Below are 20,853 nucleotides of genomic sequence, written 5' to 3' on the forward strand. Positions count from 1 at the left end.
CGACAGTGCGGATTCGCGAGGACAGCTAGCAATGAGAGAAGCGGGCTCACCTACCGGAGCAGTAGTAACAGCTGGGAATCTGAGAAGAGTGGAGGAAGCGGAGGAGCGGAGATAATAGTAGGACTGGTGGTGGGAACCCCCCCATATTCAACTTTCACCTCCCTCACGTTCTCTCCTCAAGCTCCTCTTTTCTTTTTTTAAAAATATTTAGGCCTTTTCGCATTTTGCTCCCCCGCCCCCTCTTTCTTTCTCCCCAACAACCCATTTCTCTCTTCACCGACTCTCATCCCCACCCTCTCTTTTTATTTACTTTCCCCTTGCCTCTCTAACTCGCTCGAGGTGAGGCCTGCTAGCTTCCAACGGGTTTGCTGCCTCCGGTTGGGGTGCCCTCCCGGTGGAAGAGTAGGGAGAATATAGAGGGGGTCTTCTCGATAATTGGCGACAGTCCCACTTGTCTTCCGGACCATCCTGCTGCATTACTGCCAAGGAGCTGAGAGAGGGATCAGAGCGAGAGAGAGCAGCCTTCCATCTTCTAGGCTATTCTCCGTTCGCATTCCCCTCTGTATTCCCTTAATTCCTTCGCTCCCTGCTCCTCCTCTGTAGGCCTTGGTGGTGGCGTTGGGTTTCCCCTTTTACTCCCTATCATTATCATTGGAGTTGGCTCTGGTCTCCCGTCCCGCATTGAATTCACGCTGCTACTCCCGAATCGAGGTCGCGGGCTTCCAGAAAGTACTCGATTCCAGCCAGAACCAAAAGGTATCGGCATTGCCCTCTTCGTTTCTTCTCCACTTCTTCGTTTCTTCCCCATCCCGACAAAACCGAATTCTTGCCTGGAAATCTTAAATCTTTTTTTTTCCCGAAGACAGAGTTCTTGCTTTTAAATCAAACCCGCTCTCCAAAGTCTTACTTTTTTTGAATTTATCAGGACGCCTTTCATTTCACTTGTTCAATTCAGTTGGAAACCTTTTCCAAAACATTCCTCTGCCAATTTTTGTTCGTTTTGAATTTTTTCTTCTATTTTTCCAACATGAAAGGAAGGAAGAAATAGCGACTCGTGAAGGAGGCAGGCGGAGGAGGGGAGAGAGCTCCTCCTCCTCCTCCGTACTCCGTCGCCGTTCGGAGACGACAGCCGTCCGCGTCGCTGCGTCACCGCTCACCAGGCGGGGATCACCGCAAGCCAGACGCTGCCCTCTCCGCTTAATGATCCTCGAGTAATTGGAGAAAGGGGATGAAGGGAGGCTCGGAAAAACTTTGCTCTACATATCATAAAGAAATGCCCCTCGGAGTGGACGCCGTAGCCCCAAACTTTTTTTAATGCATAAAGGCAAGCGTCACCGCCGCGGTAATTACGGCCGCGGTCGGCGGATAATGGATGACGTGTTCGAGTTAATAGTAATCATCCACGTGCCCCTGTGAGGGGTTAATTAATATTTCAGCTGGAGAATATCTGCAGCTGTGAAAACCGCGTATCTACCAAAATTAAGATACTTCGCTGCTACGGCTCTGCGATCCGCCGTGCGATACCTCAATCCTGCAATCCTGCGTGCCTAAATGCATCGAGCATGTCGAAAGGGCAAGCAATATGCGGATAAGATCGATTCTCTTTCCAGAGATGCACTCTATATACCGGTCTCCGAAATGTGTGCATATATATTTATGACGCGCACGCTTGATTTCTTGATCGATTTGCTCTACTTCTGGATTTTTCAAGGTTGGCGTGTGGAATGGCGACGGGGACGAAGAAGTACGTCGACAATGCGATGGCCCGGACGGTGGACGTGATGTGCGGCGATCTCTTCGATCACATCGACGACTTGCTGGACTTCCCCGACGACGATGACGTGCGAGGGATGGACGACTACCAATGTGGGCCCGCCCCTCCCGCCCCCGCTCCGGCTTTCACCCCGCTGCTTCCTCCCCTTCACGCCGATGGCTTGTTGGGCGGAGACGGCGCCGGCGGAGGAGACTCCAGCGATGGCTCTGGTGACGGTGCCGGCGGCGCTGCTTCTGCCTTCCACCGGGGGGACGAAAAACTCGCTCCGGTATGTTGCATGGATTTTTTTCTCTTTTTTTTTCCCTTTCCTTTTGGCTCGGTTACAATACCAGATCGTCATTGTCAGCCTAATAAAAAATTTAAATTATAAAAGATAGACGGATACAGGACGTGATGAAGATTAACAGCCCCTCGGGCCCCGACGGTCGCACGCACCATCTAGCCTGCAGGCACGGGGGCCCGCGCGTCTGATATGACCACCTTGCTCGATTGACGTGAGCTATCCACGTAAAAAAAAAAGAAAAAAAAGAAGAAAAAAAGAAGAAAAAAGGAATACTTAAAAAATCTGTTTGATGCAAGCATCCAAACCGACATATGTTTATGCGGGCCGGGTGCTCGATCGAGGTGGGTGCCACAAGAAGTGGGTTTGTTGGACCTCTTCCATTGGTATGCTTTCGGGATCCGGAAGTGACCTCACAACAGCACCCTTCTAGAAAAAGGTGGGTCCTATCTCGTAATGCAGGACTCTTATTTGTACTGGGATGGGACCCGCACCTTCTCCCTTTCTGCGCCAGGCATGCGTGGGCGTTTGTGGTCTCTGTACGCTCACCGACAGTCCAGCTCGACTCGCCGTATGATGTTCTTCTTTGAGTCGAGCGGTCACCAATTCCTGTGGTGGATGATAGAGAAGTCCATCGGTCACCAATTCCTGTGGTGGATGGTAGACAAGTGGATCGCTCCGAAGTCCATCAGTCATCCTTCGGCACGTATCTCAAAGCGGGCCGCGGATGATCCGCGCGAAAGAAGGTTGATCATCCTTTTTTTTTTTTTTGGCTGAAAAAAAGGTTGATCATCCTTTCGCGCGGAAGATGCACCCCTGTTCCGCTGCTCATGTAGTGGCAATGATTTGTCGTTCATGAGTTTTTACTGGGACGCCAATACTCGGCCCGGTGTAGAAATCTTTTCTCCTGGGCTGGCTCCCTCCTCCGCGTTGCTGTGTCTTTTCCTTGTTACGATCATCTCTCTCTCTTGACATGCAGTGGGACGACCTTGAAATCGCTGAGCTGGAGTGGCTATCCAGTTTCTTCGACGACAACGATTCCTTCACCGTCGACTTCCCCAAATGCAACACTGCCCCCACCGCCGCGGCCGCCACCGTCATCGGCACCAACGACAGCAACAATAGCAGCGGCAACAGCAAGGAGGGCTCCCTCTTCCGCACCTCCAGCCCTGTATCCGTGCTCGAGCCTAACAGCCTTAGCATTGGCGGCAGTGGCGGAGGTGGTTCCTCCTCCTCATCGTTCTCCTCCTCTTCCTCCTCCTGCTCCGGCACCGGTGGAGGAAGCAGCGGCGCACGGATCCGGGAGGCTCCTCCCATCAGCCATCCGGAGCCCATTCTGGCGGTCCCGGCCCGTGCTCGCAGCAAGCGCCCCCGACCTGCCACCTTCTCCTCCCGCCCCCACGTCACCGTCCCCTTCCTCCCTCCTCTCTCCGACAACATACCTGCCCCAACCCCTGTCGACTCCTCCTCTAATTCCAAATCCGAGAGCTTCGGCGAGTCCAATCCCGGACCTGATACGATGAAGCAGAAGAAGAAGAAGAAGTGCTCTGCTGGCACTGCTGCCGGAGGAGACGAGGCACCCCCGGTGAGGAAGTGCATGCATTGCGAGATCCAGAAGACCCCGCAATGGAGGGCGGGGCCGATGGGGCCCAAGACCCTCTGCAATGCCTGTGGGGTCCGCTACAAGTCGGGAAGGCTCTTCCCTGAGTACCGCCCTGCCGCCAGCCCCACCTTCGTCCCCTCCCTCCACTCCAATTCTCACAGGAAGGTGGTCGAGATGCGTCTCGAAGCCAGCCACAGGGCCGCTGCCGCCGGGCTGCCGTCGCCCGAGTCTGCTTCCAAGGACAGCTGCGATCTCCTTGCTTACATCCGTAGGAGGGAGTGAGAGAGAAAAGGATGATGAACCACATGGTTGTGGTTTTCTTTCTTTTCCTTTTAGTTTCAGGGTTGTTTCGGTTCATTTTCTTCTGCTTTTTGTTTCTTTTAATATTCTTCTTATTTTTGTACATAGGAGGGAGATCGAGGAGGGAAAGTGGGAGGGAGAGATAAGGGGACTGACGGAGGACCGACCCACTACGATTAGGTAATCTGTGTCATGAAACGGAGGGAAGAGATAATTAGATTGAGCTGTAGTTAGAAGAAGCAAGGAGGGGAAAAAATGAGTCTTAGAACGGGGCTATTGAAGAGGAGGGATCTAGTTTGATAATGCAGCTTGGAGTATTGAATTCTTTTTGCAGTCGATTGCTTATGTAGAAAAGCGTCCATTTTAATTGGTTTTTTTGTCTTGCTTTCTCGTTCATCAGCAATACTGCCTGATGCCCTTGTTCTAAATTATAAGCTTTCATCGGCAAATCGTTTGGCTTTTGTTCAGAAGGTGGTCTGGGCATCATCATCATCCATCACTGCACGCGTGATATGGGAGTTCATAAAATCGGTTGCCATGATAGTTTTCTTCGGGATTGTTCGTTGAAGTCTTCGTCCCGGCTTTTAATATCTTAGTTTTGTGATTTGGAAGATGATGAGCCTTCTATGATCAGATTACCTTATAAAGGTCTAAGAAAAAGAGCTTGATGGGCAACAATAGATTAATGTCTTATTTCGTAAACAATAATTATGTTACCACAATGGCGGTAAGTACTGAGAGAACTAAGCCATCATTTGGTTTGGAACGAGCTAAACCTCCAAGCCTCTCAAAGCATAAAATACTGGCACGTGCCATTTACTGCTACAACTTTTATATGTGGTGCCACCTAATTGACGTGTTTGAACTACCCAAATGTAAGATGTTCTTGATAGATGATATGAGAGAGGATGCCGTTCGTGCGATCGTTACTCATGGCCCATGTCTGCTTGGAAATTATTACTTTTGAACTAGTCCCATATTCATACTAGATGTTTTATTGCTGCTGAATCTGAATCGAAGTGGGAGCATCGCTCGATCGACCGTGACGTCGGCTGGAGGCGAGCTGAACAGGTCGGTTGATGTGTCGGGTGCTGTGCTTCTCTAAAAATGGCTTACAAAAAAGTCCATTTGCCAGAAAGTTTCCAGCGGAGAACCCTTTGATGCTTAAGTTAGAATAACAAGACAATAGTGTAGAAGGAAGAGATCTCAGCAAAGTGTGCTCTCTCTGAGTAAAATATAGCATTGTATCTTAAGTACCCAAGCTACCTCTGGCTGTCCCTTTATATAGGAGAGCTTATTTTATCGTTATCTGACCCGACGTGGGTTGGAAAGATAGCGAGGTAATGGCCGGTTGTACGGCCGCGGCATGTAAGTCAGTCTGCGTAGAAAGTATGCAGTGTTGGTGGGGCACAAGTCATGGTGCTGCCATGACTGTAGGCTGCTAGAGTAGTAGGCTGTTAGGAATGTCAGTCTTTGCCATCACATATTGATTCTTCTCCTTAGCTAATTGGCTTCTCGGTCGGGGTCGAAGTCACTCGCTTTGGTTGGTCAGCTACTCAGTTGGGGTTGCTGTTGTTCTCCTCGACTTGTTCCGAGGTCAAGAAGGTAGGTTTGGCCCGAAGTAGAGGTGTCCATTATCTCCCCCAACAGGTTCTTTTATTTTTTAAGCAAGATATTGTCAAATTGTATTTACTTAGTTTTTTATAAAACATTTTCTCCGTATAAACGAAGTGTCAAAGTGTCACATTATTGACTATGATTTTTATGTACTGCACTAAGGAGGGCAAATGGGTCGAGTAAGACTAGGTCACAAGTGACCTCAGCCCGATCTGATTCCTTGTGCAGATCCTAATGTTAAATCCAAACCTAACCCAATTAAAGATCAGGTTGGGGCCACAATTTTAAACCGAATAGATCATTCGGGTTTAGTCGGATCCATGCATAAACCGGTCTCAACCTATGTTGGGTCAGATCCATACATAAACCGGTCTCAACTTGAATAATTTGGATCTGGATCAAATCGAGGTCGTTCAACCCAGATTAGTTGTCAACCTATCGTAACAGTAACCCATTCATGGTACAACATAGACAAGATTGGTATGAGGAACACATTTTACACATCCACATGTGAGGCCTACAACATAACAATAACCCATAATGGGACATTTCACTCTCCAATTTTCCAAATTCACCATTTTTCTGGTGTAACAAATCTAAAAGGTCTCTGATTTTTCACATAGAATGAATTCCAACATCGCTAAGAAAGCAGCCAACAGATTTTGACACAGTAATAAATGATAGCCAAGAAACTTATAGATTGTGCACTTAAATTTGGAAAATTACATGAGAGATGTAGTTTAACATAACAATGATTTTGACAAATCAACGTTAATTAAAATAGCAACCAAAAAATGAAACACAAAATGACTTCGACATATCTAGGCACCTAGGCAATGATTTTGACAAAGTTTCTTTATGTCTTCTCAATTTCCTTGTGTCTCGGGATAAGCTCATGAACATCAGCCCAAGAAAATGCTTTTCCTTTAAAAATCAAAAGGTTTCCACAATGAATCCTACACTATTAACTTGAATTTAATGAATTTAAGTAAAGCACTAGGTTGCATCTCTGTCCTTTAAAGGTTCCTAATACTGTAAATATTCAGCTCAATGGAGATTTTGGAAAAGAGATTACATCCCAAACACAATAAAAATTGATCATATTTTCCACTCCGCAACCTAAAAAGTCAACCTTCGTCTATTCCAAGAATTCTTTGGAAAGATGCAGACGTTCGATTCCAATGCATACAATAGAATTGAAAAGGTATGCTTCAGAAGTAAAATCAATAACTCAATTCAAATCTAAAACATGCAATATAAATCAATCAAAAGTCAAAACATACAGATACGAACACTATAAAAAAAGGAAAGAAAGACAAATAGAAAAGAAGGAATACAGAGCAACCAGAAATGAGTAAGTTCTCGGTGCTCATGATGGTCATAATACACATGCTAATTAAATTACAAATTGATCGCAAAAGCTCCAGCATTGGAAACATAGAGCCAATGAGAGAATCTTTAAACATAGCATACATGGAAAAACAAAATTTAGCCCTACTTTATATGTACTAATCAGGAAACAAGCAAGCAAGCATCCTCTCTAGCATTGAGATTAAAATCCTAGGGCTCCAAGGTTTGGTTTGTAACGATGGATTGGGGCTTAAGGGCTCCATGCCACAATAGCAATGAGAGGGATAGATCTAGAGGAGCAAGGTAACAAGAAGGGAGGATGATGCTTGAGATTGAAGCAAGATAGCATCCAGAGGAGGAAGAAGGGAGGATGGAAGGGGATAGGGTAGGAGAAGACCTAGGGTTTCAAAGGAAGGATAAAAGAGTAATATTCGAAGATCTGGTCGGCATGGTGGAGGAGGGGGATATCTCAAGAGACCGTTTCGAAGCACACCAAAGTTGCCAGATGGCAAGAATGCATGATCAACCTATTAAAATGTCGAAGAGACCGATCAAGGATCAAAGGATCTAGGTTTTTGAAGCACGAGTGCATGACTGTTTCAAAGGAAGGGAGAGATCGATTTGGATTCTTTGAGGTATTTAGAGATTCATGACTTGATTTGGGAATTGGGAGTTTGGGAGAGTTAGCAATTGGGACTCTGGAGAGAATAGAGACAGAGTTGGGTCGGGAGAGATTAGAGACTGACTTAACTGGTTAACCCTACTCAATTGCGCCTCTCCCCCCCACCCTCTCTATCGATCCCCTAATGGGCATATTGGGTTTGGGTCGGGTCAGATCAGATTATAGACTAGAAGATCCAGAAATCAAACGGATCGGCTTGGGTTAGAATTCAGCAAACCCAAGTCTGACTCGAAATATTGGGTTAGAATTTGATAACCCGATTTGGTCCTATAGATCCTTTAGAGCGGGTCAGATTGGGTTGGGTCACAGGTCACCCCGACCATTTTGCTACCCTTACTATACTCTTTGATCTTTCTCTATATGCCAGGGTTGGAGTCAGGTAGGGAGAGGCTATCTTCTACTAGTCTGATTCAAAAATATGTGGATCTCAGGTCAAACTTAAGCCCAAAATAATTGTGCCCGAAGTCTAGCTTGTCCCAAAGTCAAAACAAGCTTGATCCAATGTGAAGCTCCTCATAGAGATTTTTCATGTATTGGGAAGTCAGGGAGGTGGCAAAGGCAATGCTGGAGGTGATGCAACAAAAATGTTGAAGTCGAGGAAGTAAGCGAAGAAGCTGTGCTGGGGGGTGTCGAGGAGGGAGAGGGGCAAAAAGGAATGATCATGAGGCAACGGGGGAAAGCATTAAGGGGGATGCTGATCTCTTATCCTATTCTATTCTAAGGAGTGTGATTGTCCCAAGATCCAAACTTTTTATTACCTTTCCCTCTCCATTGTTGTAGGTGGCCGAAGGTTACTATCTCAAACCCTAACCCTGGTTTACCACGCCAAGGATTAGTGGGGATTTAATTCAGGGAGGTGGAGGAGATGATATATGTGTGTATGGCTCGGGTGTGGTGCGGGGAGAGGGTGCTGCTTGAGGCATATGCCACGATCGAGACGGTATGGAGAATGGACTTACTGGGGAGCTTCAATTTAGGATTTGGGTTAGATGAAGGCTAGACCCAAATTTCAATCAGATCTTAGATTTCAAGTACAAAACCAGCCCAAAGAATACTAATAAACACAAACATCTTGCGCATGCACAGCTGGATCCAAAAACAAAAATCCATAAAATCCTCCAAAGTATCTCCACTTATCCGACACATGGAATATCAGATCAGTCGATCACTCAGTTCAACGAGATGACTTGGTCGAGAATCGGGTTGGTTCGAATGATAAGCATCAATCATCCCTGGGCTAGGACCTGGTCTAGATCTAGAATCGAATAGGTTATTAGTTCCCAGTTTAGTAGAGAGTTTTGGAGGGTCACAAAGTAGCCTCCTGAACCGAGGTCTGCCTTTCAGGCTCCGAGTTCTATTGCCTGGGGCGTTGCTAGTGCCTATATGGCTTATCACATTTAGCTGGATCGCAATGACAGAGTCTTTGAGAACAGGAGAGCTTCTATAAGGGCTGTGGTGGATAGAGCTATTTGTCAGGCTAGTAAGGTATCTGAGGTTACTATGATTGCTTCATTTGGGTTGGCTAGGGACATCTGGAGTTTCCCTTCTGCTGCTATAGCGCCTAGATATGTACTAACATCCTAGGAGCCCCCACCCCCGGCCATCTTAAGGTGAACTTTGATGGCGGTCTATCCGTTGGTGGAGGAGGCATGGGTGCTGCCTTTGTGATTAGAGATCACGAGTTCAGACTGATTGTGGCCGGTGGGCGACGCTCCTTCAAGTCATCTGTTCTGGGGGCCGAGCTCAGGGCCGCATGGGAAGGTGTCTTCTATGCAAGATGAGTTCCGGAGGCCCAGTGTATCATCTTGGAGGGAGACTCAATAGAGGTAGTTGAGTGGATTCTACAGGAGGGGCCTGGTGTCTTCGACCATCCGCTTCTAGAGAACGTCCGGCGGTTACAGTAAGAGTGTGATGTCTTTCAAGTTGACCATGTGTTCCGGAAGGCGAACAAAGTTACTGGCCGAGTCGCCTCCTTTACTGCTTATTATTTTAAATTTTTTTTTTAAAAATGCTGTTTACCTTTTTCTTCATCGTTGTAGAATATTTTGTCCCTCTGACTCAGTTAGCAATCCTCATGTCAGATTCGTATGAGCGCCAGCGTACCAAAAAAAAGAAAAAAAGAAGAAAAAAGAAAAGAACCCGAGGTCCGGTCATGCGGGGGCTAGTCGGCCCCGGGTCATCCTCTCAACCGGTTTCCTTCCAGCGTCCGATAAAATGGTCCGAGCAAAAGATGATCCATTCCCCCGCTGGTGAGAGAGAGAGAGAGAGATTAGGGTTGCGATCCTCCCCTTTCTAAGCTTTCTTCCTTCCAGCCCGGGATTCGTCGTTGTCGGCTGGAGGAATAAATCTCTTTCCCTCTTCTCCTTCCTTCTGCTGCGGCGTGGCCCACGAGGAGGAGGAGGAGGAGGAATAGGCCTCCGATGTTAGTTTCTGCGGCTTCTCTTCCGGCGGGCTCTCTGCCCGCCGGATTTCGAACACGCCGCGCGGACGTATGAGCATGAGGTGTCCAAAATACGAGGCCGGTGAACTCTTCTGGACCCCCACCTTCAATCTTTTTTCTTTTTGCCCTTTCTCTCTCTCTCTCTCTTGTTTGGGAATTGCGTCCTTGTTTGGGTTTGCATGGGAGCTTTTCCTGGGGTTGCTCCCTTCGAATTCGGCCAGGTGTTCTAATCTCGCAAGCAATTTCTTTCTTTTGTTCTTTTCTTTCTTTGGTTCTTTTCTTTTCTTTTCCCTCCAAAGATTTCCCCCTTTTCTGCTAGGACTGTGCTCCGTTTGATTCGTTAAACATTTCGTTCTATCTCCTCGGTCCCGTTCGTCCTTCCATTCCGTTCTATTCCCTTCGATTGTCGTTGGAATGTCCGGGAATCGCGCTGCCGCTGGTTTGGATTGGGATTATTTGTGGAACTGGTCAAGGTTTGCTCGATTTCTTGATGGATACCTGCTTCTTGTATGAGATTCTTGGAAGTACTTTCTCAGGACTTTCTTATGCTGGCTCGCTCGGTCTTATCATAGGTTTTGTCTGATTCATGTATGGGAAAGTTGGATCTTAATCTCGTTCTTTGACAATTCATTCATGATCAACGCGATATCCGTTAGCGATATTCTGGTTTCTGCTGTGCTAACAGGGTTTGGCCTTTCCTTTTTTTTCTCTCTTTTTTTTTAAAAAAAATAAGAAAATGCGCAATGTGATTCTGGAAACTGTATTGTTACCATCTACCTTCTGCCATTGTTTCATTAACAATCTATATTATTATTTTTATTTTGAAAAAAAAGCTTGCTTGCTGGAGCGGTAATAATAAATAAGAACTTTTGCTGCCAAAGTGCAGTGCACATGAAGAAAGGCTTAACAAAAAAGGGCAAATTGGCTTCATGGATGCATGTAATTCTTCACGAATCCATTCCCTGGTGGTAAATTGGCCACTCAAATTTTGTCACCTATATCTTTTCTTCTTTTAGCTGGGAATAATAGTTAATTTTTGTGGTCAATATTTTGAAAAGATGGTATGAATGGATTTTATACGCCAGAGTTTTGTATGTTGAATTATTTTGTGTTCAATATTGTGCTTATATTTCTAAAATTTTATTTTGTGGCTCTCAGCTTGTTTTTGGATGAGATGCTTTGTTGTCTTTTCATTCTTTTTTTTTTTCAAACATTGTTATGGATTATTCTCCTACTGGTGCAAGTTGCAACTTCTATTATTGCACATACTTCGCACTCCTTCCTTCTGCTGTCTTTTTTGCCAGTTCTTAATCATTATTCGTATGAAGTGTTTTCTGCCTTTTTATTTGTGTAGATATAGCTGGACAGGAAGCAAAGGAATGACATGGACTTACATATTTGCCATGTTAGTGATAGTTCTTTCATTGGGTATGACTGTTTATAGCATCTTCTTCTTCTTCTTCTTTTTTCCTTCTTTCCTCCTTTTCTTTTCAAGCATTTTTATATGGACAACTTTTTTTTGACATTTTAAAGCATTTTCTACTCTCTTAATTTGGTCCATCTTTTTATCACATATGTAGCTTTCTTTAATTTTCTCATTGTAACATCATGTTAATAGTGTATCTCAATATTTTCTCGAGTTCAACATCATTATTTTTCTTGCCACTTGATGAACTTGTTCCCTGTCACATCCTGTAATTTCCCCTTAAACTTACCTGCCAATGGAGTATTTGTTAACTAGAAGTATTAGATGGACAGGTTATGCCTGGAAGTTATTTTTGTATATGTTTATTTTATTTTATACTATTGATCTTCCATATAGCGGTTTTGTATAAGACCTGAGGAAATTTTATAGTCTCGAGCAATGTCTAAATTCTGGACTATAATTCTCCGTGCATATCTTATTAAGTTGAAACTTCCTCAAATTTTTTAGGTTAAGAAAAAGTAGTGTGAAACATTTGTCCTTTTCTAGTTTGTCTTGAAATTACTGTAACCTCAAAATTGTCAGGTTAAGAAAGACTTATCTGAAATATGTTTACTTATTGTTTTGTCTTGATATTACTCTTACTCTAAAGTCGTTTTGTGGAGGACTGATTCCAGATGATTCAGTAGTTCAATATTAGCAGTATGAGTGTACTTCATTAAGCCTTTCTATCTTTCCACCTTCTCAATTATTTTCTTTCAAACCCTTACTTCACATAACATGGACATTCTGATTTTTTAGAATACTTGGATTGTGTTTCACTAGTCAATGATGAATCCTACACGATGCATATATGATAAGTGGACTAATACATTTGGATTTTTTGTGTCTTTCAGTTCTGCTTCATCTCCTGTTTCTTCCGATGAAGATGATTTCTTCCAGTGTGATAGCATTGTTAGGAATTGGGCCGATTCTTCAAGTGAAAGTGGAATCAGAGAAGATTTAATCAACTCTAAAGGATCTGTTATTCTTTTTACATGTCCCAGGATTGAGGGTTGGACATATTTCTGCTGGTAAATAGTTCTGGCATTGTTGTTGGTGGCAGTAGTCTCTCTCTCTCTCTCTCTCACAGTTTCGTGGGAAAGCTTTACACAAGTGCTCAAGAAAGTCTGCACTCCTATGACAAATTGCATTTTGATCCAAGGTAATTATGCCCGATCTACACTATATTACAATTAAGATCTTGATGGACATTTGATAACTATAGATGTCCAAAAAATCTGCTCAGTTGATGCAGTACCACAAAGTAGTCAACATGCTCCTTTACCATTTTACAAGCTTGATTCTTGTAGCTTGAGGCAATGCAGGTCAATCAATTCTCTTGAAAAGACAGAAGCTGGAACACATTTGAAGCATCTATTCAAATTATGTTAAAATGCAAAAAGGAAAAGGGATTATAAAGAGTACTTGATACAAATATTTAACATATAACAAAAGGATTAGAATATCATTAATAAGAAGGGATGCTTGTATGAGTTAAACATGGTGGTGGTTATTCTGTAGCAGCAGAAAATGCTTCATGTGAGCTTTGAACTCCTAGATGGCATAAGGCCTATGATGGTTTATTGTTTAGATTGTCAGGCAATGTGGAGGGCCCAACCAAGCCAGATGAATGTAGTAAAAAGCAATTTTCAGTGACCTGGTTGGGTCGACCTGCTCGACCCATCTCTTGTTGACTGTTCAGGGTCGGGCTGACTCAAAACCCAAGACTGAAGAAAACCTGTCTGAACCACTATTAAACCACTGACCCAGATGGTTCATTTGCAGCACATGGTCAGGAAAGTAAAATTATGGAGCCCCCCCCCCCCCCCCCCCCCCTTCCCTTTCATTTAAGATTCTCATCCTTGACAAATATAACTCAAAACCCTATATCTCCTGGTCCCAGGGGCGGCCCAATACATTTGGAGGCCTAAGGCGGATTTAGTGAATGAGGCCTTTTTTTTATAATAATAAATTTTTTTAATAAGTATAAAATACTTAGAAAAAAGATATGAAAATAGCCATCAAGCACATTATTTCAACAAAAATGCATGTATGCAACAAAGACAAATTAAAAAGCCTTTTCAGTTTAATATAATTTTTGAATGAAAGCATGGAAAAGTAATTATGCTTAAGGAAGGGCCCATAAAATTGATTAAATAACTGAGATAATGCTTGCAGTACTGTTTGCCATGTCAAGCAAGAGCAGAGTAGGAAAAGGTTATCCCATGGCACTTCATGGTCAAGGTAAAGGAAAGAATTTGTCCAGAAAGGAACCTCTCTATGAGAGAAAGTAGGGGCATTATGGAAAATTTACTCTATCTAATTAAGAAAAGTCCCATCCCACCATCTCCCCTTCAAGTGAGTACCCAAGCAGCCACTGCAACATCACAGCACAGCAGCCATTCAACCTCCCCTCCCTCCTTTTCTTTCTCTACCCTCCAAGAAGTCCATCTCCAATCCCCCTATCTTTCTTCCTGATGGCCCTGCTGGATCAGGGGTAATGTGAGGGAAGGAAAACCAAAATTAAAATCAAAAAAGAGAAGGGATGAAAGATAAGAGTGGCTTCAGACATGTGTATCAAGCCAACCAAATGCCTCCTCTCTCTCTCTCTCCAGTCTCCACCCAAAACAAAACTACTATCCCCAACTTCCCAAATTGCCCCTCTGCAGGCCAAGAAACTCTCCACCTCCCTTCCATCAAGGGGGAAGACTCGTAGCCAGCTTCTGTTCCCATTTTATATGGGGCCTTTGCTTCCTTTTGGTCAGCCTTCCGGAGGTCTTCCATTGGCCCAAGGCCTTAGGTGACCGCCTCGGTCGCCTAGGGCTCGGGCCGGCCCTGCCTGGTCCCTCAACTTAGGTGTTGCAATTGAGCATGGAAATAGATTGAGCTACCAAAGCTTAGTGATGGATACTATAGTCACAAGTTTGACATTCGGGAACCACTCACCAAGGTTAAGAAGTTAAGAATTCAGCAAGACTCTGGTTATTTGAAAAATGTGTGGGAAAAGAATCAGAATATTTAAATATAAAATAATATTTATAATATGTGCATATGTACATACATATGTATCTATGTGTGTGCATGTAGCTAATATGTGGGTGCCCACACAACAACCCAAATAAGGTCGGTGTTGGCTAGATGACCGAGAACCTCCATGTTGATGGTTTGAGTTGTTGGATGTAATGTATATCTCTAAACTACTTACTATCAAAAAATCACGTGTTGGTTGTGCACACAACTCTAACAAGGTTGGTGACCTGATGATTGGGGGTCCAACACCATTGATCTGAGTAGTTGGATCCGATATGAAATATTTTTAGTTCCTCTTTTACTATCTATGTTAACCTTTTTTTTTTTAAAGTAATGTTGAGGGATGCTAGGAAACTTGGGTGATGGCTTAGGGGAACCCATGATTCATACATGGAAGACATGGTTATGCCTTTGCACAAGTTCATCAATGATCCTTTAGCACATGAGTTTGTTCACAATGGAGCCACTTTCCATGTATGATAGCTTTGCATATGTTAATGGTTTTCCAATAATTAGTTGATTTTGTTTTAATGTTGCCTCTTGTGGAGTCTGCATCTCATATTTCATGTGAAGTAGAAATTTTCAGAAACTATCTTACTATCCTATTGCAATTAGTCCTATTAGGGATGGTTCAAGGTACGATGTCTCGGTACCGAGCTCTGTACAGATGCCATCCTATTATTGTATCAGTGCATCTGGTATGGGGACCGATTCAGTATACTGAGTATTTATACACTCTTCATACTGCATACCGGTACCGAACTGATAAAGTATAGTAGGCTTCGTACAGTCTAGTTTGGTATGGTATGGCATAACTTGAGTGGTTCCTTTTCCCCTCTTGTGTGTATATGCGTGTGCAATTGTACTAATGAAGTATTCATGTGATCATACTAGCATTGTGCATTCACATTATTGTCAAAAACTTTGTTTTTCAAAGTGATGAAAATGCTCGAGGAGCTTGTGTTGATCAAATCAGATCAATTTCTAGGTCCCTGTTTGTAACACCTCTAATTGTCCAGTCTATTCTTTTCACTTATATGATTGCATTTGCAAAATACCAAAAAGGGAAAAGATACTGATTAATAAGAATAATAACACTGAAATGCTGAATTCTAATATGATTAAGCTTTCAAGGTGCTGCTATCTGTCTCTTAAGCTTAGGCCTTGATTCCCCTCCTCTTTCGTGTATATGTGTGCATGTGTACCAATGAAGTATTTACGTAATCATGCTGGCATGGCTTATTCCTCTGTTCACTTGTAGTATTTTGCATTCACATTATTGTCAAAAAAAGTTGTTTTTCAAAGTGATGAAAATGCCTGAGGAGTCCGTGTTGATCAAATCAGATCAATTTCTAGCTCCCTGTTTTGTAACACCTCTAAATTGTCCAGTTTATACTTGCAAAATATTTTCAGCCTTCTTTTCACTTATGTGATTGGGTTTGCAAAATACAAAAAAGGGGACAGATACTGATTTATAAGAATAATAATACTGAAATGCTGAAATTCTAATATGATTAAGCTTTCAAGGTGCTGCTATCTGTCTCTTAAGTTTAGGCCTTGGAACACAGTATGATCATGAAGTTAGTGCACAGATGCTTAAAATCCTTACTTTTCCTGTAGGCTCTGAGCTGAATGAAGGCACAAAAGCAAATATCTGTGATTCATCTGATTGTTGGTGCTCATCATGAATGTACGGACTTTGTTGGTCAAGAGCTTTATTTGTTCTTTGCTTTTTCCCGTCTTGTTTTCTGGTTATGTTTGTTTTTTTACAGTTTTATTTATTTTTCTAAATGCATATTGCATTCAATGTGATCTTGACTCGATAAACTTCAAATATAATGTACTATCATCATATGACTTTAACTTTTGCCACTATTATTTTAAGCAAGCATTAAGTCCTGGTGGGATAGTGGGGCGTCCCCACCTTCTCGAGTGCCAGAACAGGACAATGACCGGGATAGGACTGGATGGGTCATCCACCATCCCAAGTGTTAGGACACACCATTGAATCCTTGATTTTAAGATAGTATTTATTGTTTGATAGTCATCTGGGTAGAATGCATAGGAAACTACAATCACAATATCCAGTGCATATAAGACCTTGCCTCAGTTCAGTATTTATTTGTTAATTTTATCATTTTTGTCTTTCAAAACAAACACCACTATGTTTCATAAATGTATTTTGATTTGCTGTCTATAATTTTTCCTTTGCATCAACAGGCAGTAGGGTTGACAAACAACTCTTGTTTAGTAGAATCACATGAGGTGGGGCATTGTGTGCGGAAACACTAGAACTGGGCCATTTGTACTCTAGATTGCTAAGGTACACAAAAATTAAAACCTTGGATAATGCCTTGAATTGTGCACTTCATTTTTTGTTGATCAAAGAACAAGTGAGCAGCTTATGAATCCTATATTGGATCATATGTTATATGTTGGCCTTACTGAAGATCACAAGAAATCTGCTATAGATGTTTTGTCAATATGGTTGGTTCTCGAAGTTCTTTCCCAATCGGAGGCCTTAAATATGGAGCAGGAGGATACTACCGGTATGTTTGCTGCCAAAGTTAGATCTTTAGTTCTGGCCTCATGCCTATATTACAATGATTAACTAAAGATGTTTCATTGTGTGGATATTCCTTGGTGTTCCAATACTACTGGTATGGTTGGTGCTCAAGGAAGATATTTCTTGGTGTATGCTATTTGTTGATGATATTGTTTTAGTGGATGAAACTAAGGTCAGGGTTAATCGTATGTTGGTATTATTTAGGAGTGCATTAGAATTCAAAGATTTTAGGTTAAGTAAGACCAAGATAAATATGGAATGCAATTTTAGTAAAAGTAGAAATAAAGATGAAGGTGAAATGGAAATTGAGAATCATGAAATTTCCAAAAGTGATTATTTTTGGTGCTTAGGATTTGATTATTTATAAAGAGAGGTTGAAAAGGATGTTATTTATAGGATTAAAGCAGGTTGATCGTAGGATATTTGTCAGGTGATGGAAAAATTTTACAGGACACTTATACAACTAGCTATGCTATATAGTATAAAATGTTGGATAATTAGAAAATAAAATCGCGCAAGATGAATGTGTTTGGACTAAGAATGTGAAATGAATTTGTTGTAATACTAGAAAACATAGAATAAAAAATGAAGTCATTCATAAAAGGTGGAGGTAGTATCAATTAAGAACAATTGAGAGAAGACGACTTAGGTAGTTTGGACATGTAGAACACAACTAAGGGATGTACCGGGTATAAAAGGTTGTTTTGATATATAAAAGGAATGTGTAGTGATAGAGGAAGATCGAAAGTTATATGGGATGAAGTAGTAAGGAAAGACTTGATATCTTAATATCTTCAGAAAATATAGCCCTAAACCGAACGAAATGAAGGAAAATGATTCATGTAGCCAACCTCAAGTAGTTGCGTTTAAGGCCCTGTTGAGTTGAGTGTAGATGGTTCTTTGTATATAAATTTGCATATGGCATTGCAAGAATTTGAAAGTGTAATACTGTACTCTTTTGCTATGCTCTAATATACATATGTATACACATACTACGGTTGCATTGATATGCATGTATAAATAATGACTTGTATGGTTCATGCATGATTGCTTGAAGAATCATGGGTAGCAACATTCCAAGATAAAGGCTTGCAGCTGTGCATGTGAATGCATGTCTGAAATGTTGCATGCGTATTTGATGTTATCAGGATATTCTAAAGGTCACTGCTGGATTTTATTTTTATTAGTTTTTTAGGCTTTGATGCTAGTTCTATGTCATGGTTTATGTTCAATGTGTTCTTTTATCATAAGGTGAGATTGGGTGACCTGAGGTGGCAAGTTATAAGTGCCATCTTCTGCAGCCTTTCACCTTTTTTTGGGGATGGGGGTGGGGGTGGGATAGATCATAGGAAAGAAAAGGAGAGAGAATGGAAGATGGATGACCAATTCCCTTCGGTGTCTTTTCACCCATTCTTCCTGCCTCTCTTTCTCTAGTTGCTTTAAGGCCTGTCGCATTATGGAGAGACTTCAGGATTTTTTTTCTTAAATTTTGTTAGAGTTTATATTTATGTGTGTCCAAGATTTTTAGTAAAAAGGGCAAACTTTGGAGGATAAAAGTGACATTTCTTTTCCCTTTGGAGCAGCGTTTGCTTGGATTTCTTCCTTTTCTCATTGTATTCCATTGTTAACTATTTTGTATCTCCCAGAACTTGCTGTAATTGCTCCTCTAACTTAAGTCAGACAAACTTTGAAATTGATTTAGCAACAGAACAATTCAAATCATCTCATTCACATATGGCTAAATCAATAACTTTTAAATGGACAATTATCTAGTATTCTTTTGAATTTATGAAATCAAAAGGACGGGGAATATCTTTAGTTTAGATAGGCTATATATTTGGATCAGAGACTGGTGGATCTGTATCAAGTACTCTTTGAATGAGTCAATTCCTCCAGCCTAGGATATACATACGGATGTGCATGTAATTTATGCCCATTATCTTGAGAGTGGATAAGTGCACAAATTATGTATGCTAGCATTAAATAAAAAAATTGAGAAGTAGGACAAATGATTTTTCTTATACATGTATTTCCCACTTTGCAGAATTGAACCTCTTTTCCAGATCCTGAAGGCTGAAGCTGATGGATCAAATCAGGTTCAGGTAATCCTAGATGATTATGTGCAATAACATGATCATGCCTTGGAATCATTCTCAACAATTGTTTCTCACACCCTCTTTTTAATGATAGCGTGGCACCAACAGCAAACAAGCCGGCGAGATTCCCTCTCACGAATGTTGAACGAGAAAAAGAAAATGGAGCCCCACTGCCATAATTAAATTTCTTTGAAGTTTCGGTACTCATTTTGTACGATTATAATATGGACTTGATATCTATTGCCTATCCTTCATTAGAGGAATAGCCTTACTGTTTTCTCATCTTTATTTCTGTCCTCTTTCCTGTTTAGCTGCTATTTATTTTCACCTATATCAGATGACAGTCAGTAAGCTGTGGAAACTTATGAAGCATGCATTTCGACTTTCTGAAAATCTCAAGCAAATCAGCGGAACTGTCTTTGAAAAGATGTGCTCCTGCAAAGTTTTGAATGGAGGTAAGGTGCTAAAGCAGTCCTTAGGAGATCAAAGTCAGAATTATAGCCATATGTGTTCCTTTTGTTGTTCTAGCAAGCAGTGCCCCTTGCCTCTAAAATGTAGGGATAAGATGTATCATGTTTTCTCCGAGATTACCAGGGCTGGACCGGTCTAGAGATTTTTTCATCTCTCTTTTTTGTCAAGCTTCTCAGGTAAATTTAAAAGAAAACTCTTTACTTGAAAGATCTTATCAAGCTCGCTAATATTTCGGCATCCAAATACCACATTAAACTACCCATTTAATGCCATGGGGCCAATTGTAGGTACGATGCAACAATCGAGTGTTCTTTTCGATAATTGTAGCTGAGATGGAGATGGAGCTTGGGAATTGTTAACGAATGATGATGCAATGTATTATGGCTGGTCCTGAAAACCTCTGATGAATTAATGGGTCCCTGGCATTGTGCATGTTTTTGCTGTGATAGCAAGAGGTGGTTTGATCAACTTGATGGTGAGGCAGGAATGGTCCATGCGATACATGCTTACCAAATCATGAAGGTGCTGTTTAGATTTTTGCTGTTTTGATATCAAGGCACAATATCCTTGATATAGGATTGTGGATTAGGTTGTTTCCAACATCTCATTTCTAGGTCTTTGACCCTGATGTCCGATTAAGCTATTAACTGGAAGATGTTCGTAGGACAAGCTCAAGCTAAGAAATGTTAGAAATCGCGAGCAACCACAAACTCGCCATCTATATTCTTCAGATAAAGATTCATTCAAAGAAGGACAAAATGGTAATTTACATAGGTGAAATGTAGTGATTGCAAAGGACGTCCCTTCGGGTCCTAAGAGCTAGTTCCTGCTTTACTACGGGTCCGGGAATCACGATAGAAGGGAGAATGTCTCCGAAGGTAGGTGCGAGATGGCATCCGTATTCAGTACATGATTGTGTTAAAGGTGGTTTCCAGCATCCGATTCTTCTAGGGTTTGGTCCCATTTAGATTTAGATGTCTAGTTAAGATATTCCTGGAAGATATTCGCAGCACCCACTCAACCTGATGGAAGAGAGATCATGAGCAACCACCAATCCACTTCTCTAGTTTTCAGGATAACAGATTCATCAAAAGGCTATCATACGTCTAGTTTGCAGGATGGTAGTTCATTCTGAAAAGGCTTAGGGATTCGTATAACTTAGGGATAATGGCTTCCAAA

General features: G+C 42.1%; 1 protein-coding gene and 1 long non-coding RNA gene across 12 annotated transcripts; both read left to right on the forward strand.

The window, feature by feature from the left end:
- On the forward strand, nucleotides 1–4,406 carry LOC103719776 (GATA transcription factor 8). Of its 2 annotated transcripts, none has more exons than XM_026809672.2 (3): nucleotides 1–756; nucleotides 1,035–2,042; nucleotides 3,034–4,406. In XM_026809672.2, exons 2-3 carry the CDS (start codon nucleotides 1,725–1,727, stop codon nucleotides 3,937–3,939), a joined length of 1,224 nt encoding a protein of 407 aa, XP_026665473.1. In that variant the 5' UTR covers nucleotides 1–756; nucleotides 1,035–1,724; the 3' UTR covers nucleotides 3,940–4,406. The 2 variants fall into 2 exon arrangements, with proteins under 2 accessions (XP_026665473.1, XP_008807395.1); XM_008809173.4 differs by having other exon boundaries at nucleotides 5–756; nucleotides 1,712–2,042.
- A 5,348-nt stretch (nucleotides 4,407–9,754) lies between these two features.
- Nucleotides 9,755–19,596, forward strand: LOC103719790. 10 transcript variants are annotated; one of them, XR_606036.4, is made up of 7 exons: nucleotides 9,768–11,474; nucleotides 12,366–12,673; nucleotides 16,162–16,231; nucleotides 16,762–16,864; nucleotides 16,992–17,090; nucleotides 19,152–19,209; nucleotides 19,298–19,596. It is a non-coding gene; the product is annotated as an uncharacterized LOC103719790 (long non-coding RNA). The 10 variants fall into 10 exon arrangements; XR_003388097.2 differs by lacking the exon at nucleotides 16,162–16,231 and having other exon boundaries at nucleotides 9,755–10,519; nucleotides 10,619–11,474; nucleotides 16,762–17,090; XR_606035.4 differs by having other exon boundaries at nucleotides 9,767–11,474; nucleotides 16,762–17,090.
- The last annotated feature ends 1,257 nt before the right edge of the window (nucleotides 19,597–20,853 follow it).

This window comes from Phoenix dactylifera, chromosome 18 (assembly GCF_009389715.1).
Source record: "Phoenix dactylifera cultivar Barhee BC4 chromosome 18, palm_55x_up_171113_PBpolish2nd_filt_p, whole genome shotgun sequence".
NCBI lineage: Eukaryota > Viridiplantae > Streptophyta > Magnoliopsida > Arecales > Arecaceae > Phoenix > Phoenix dactylifera.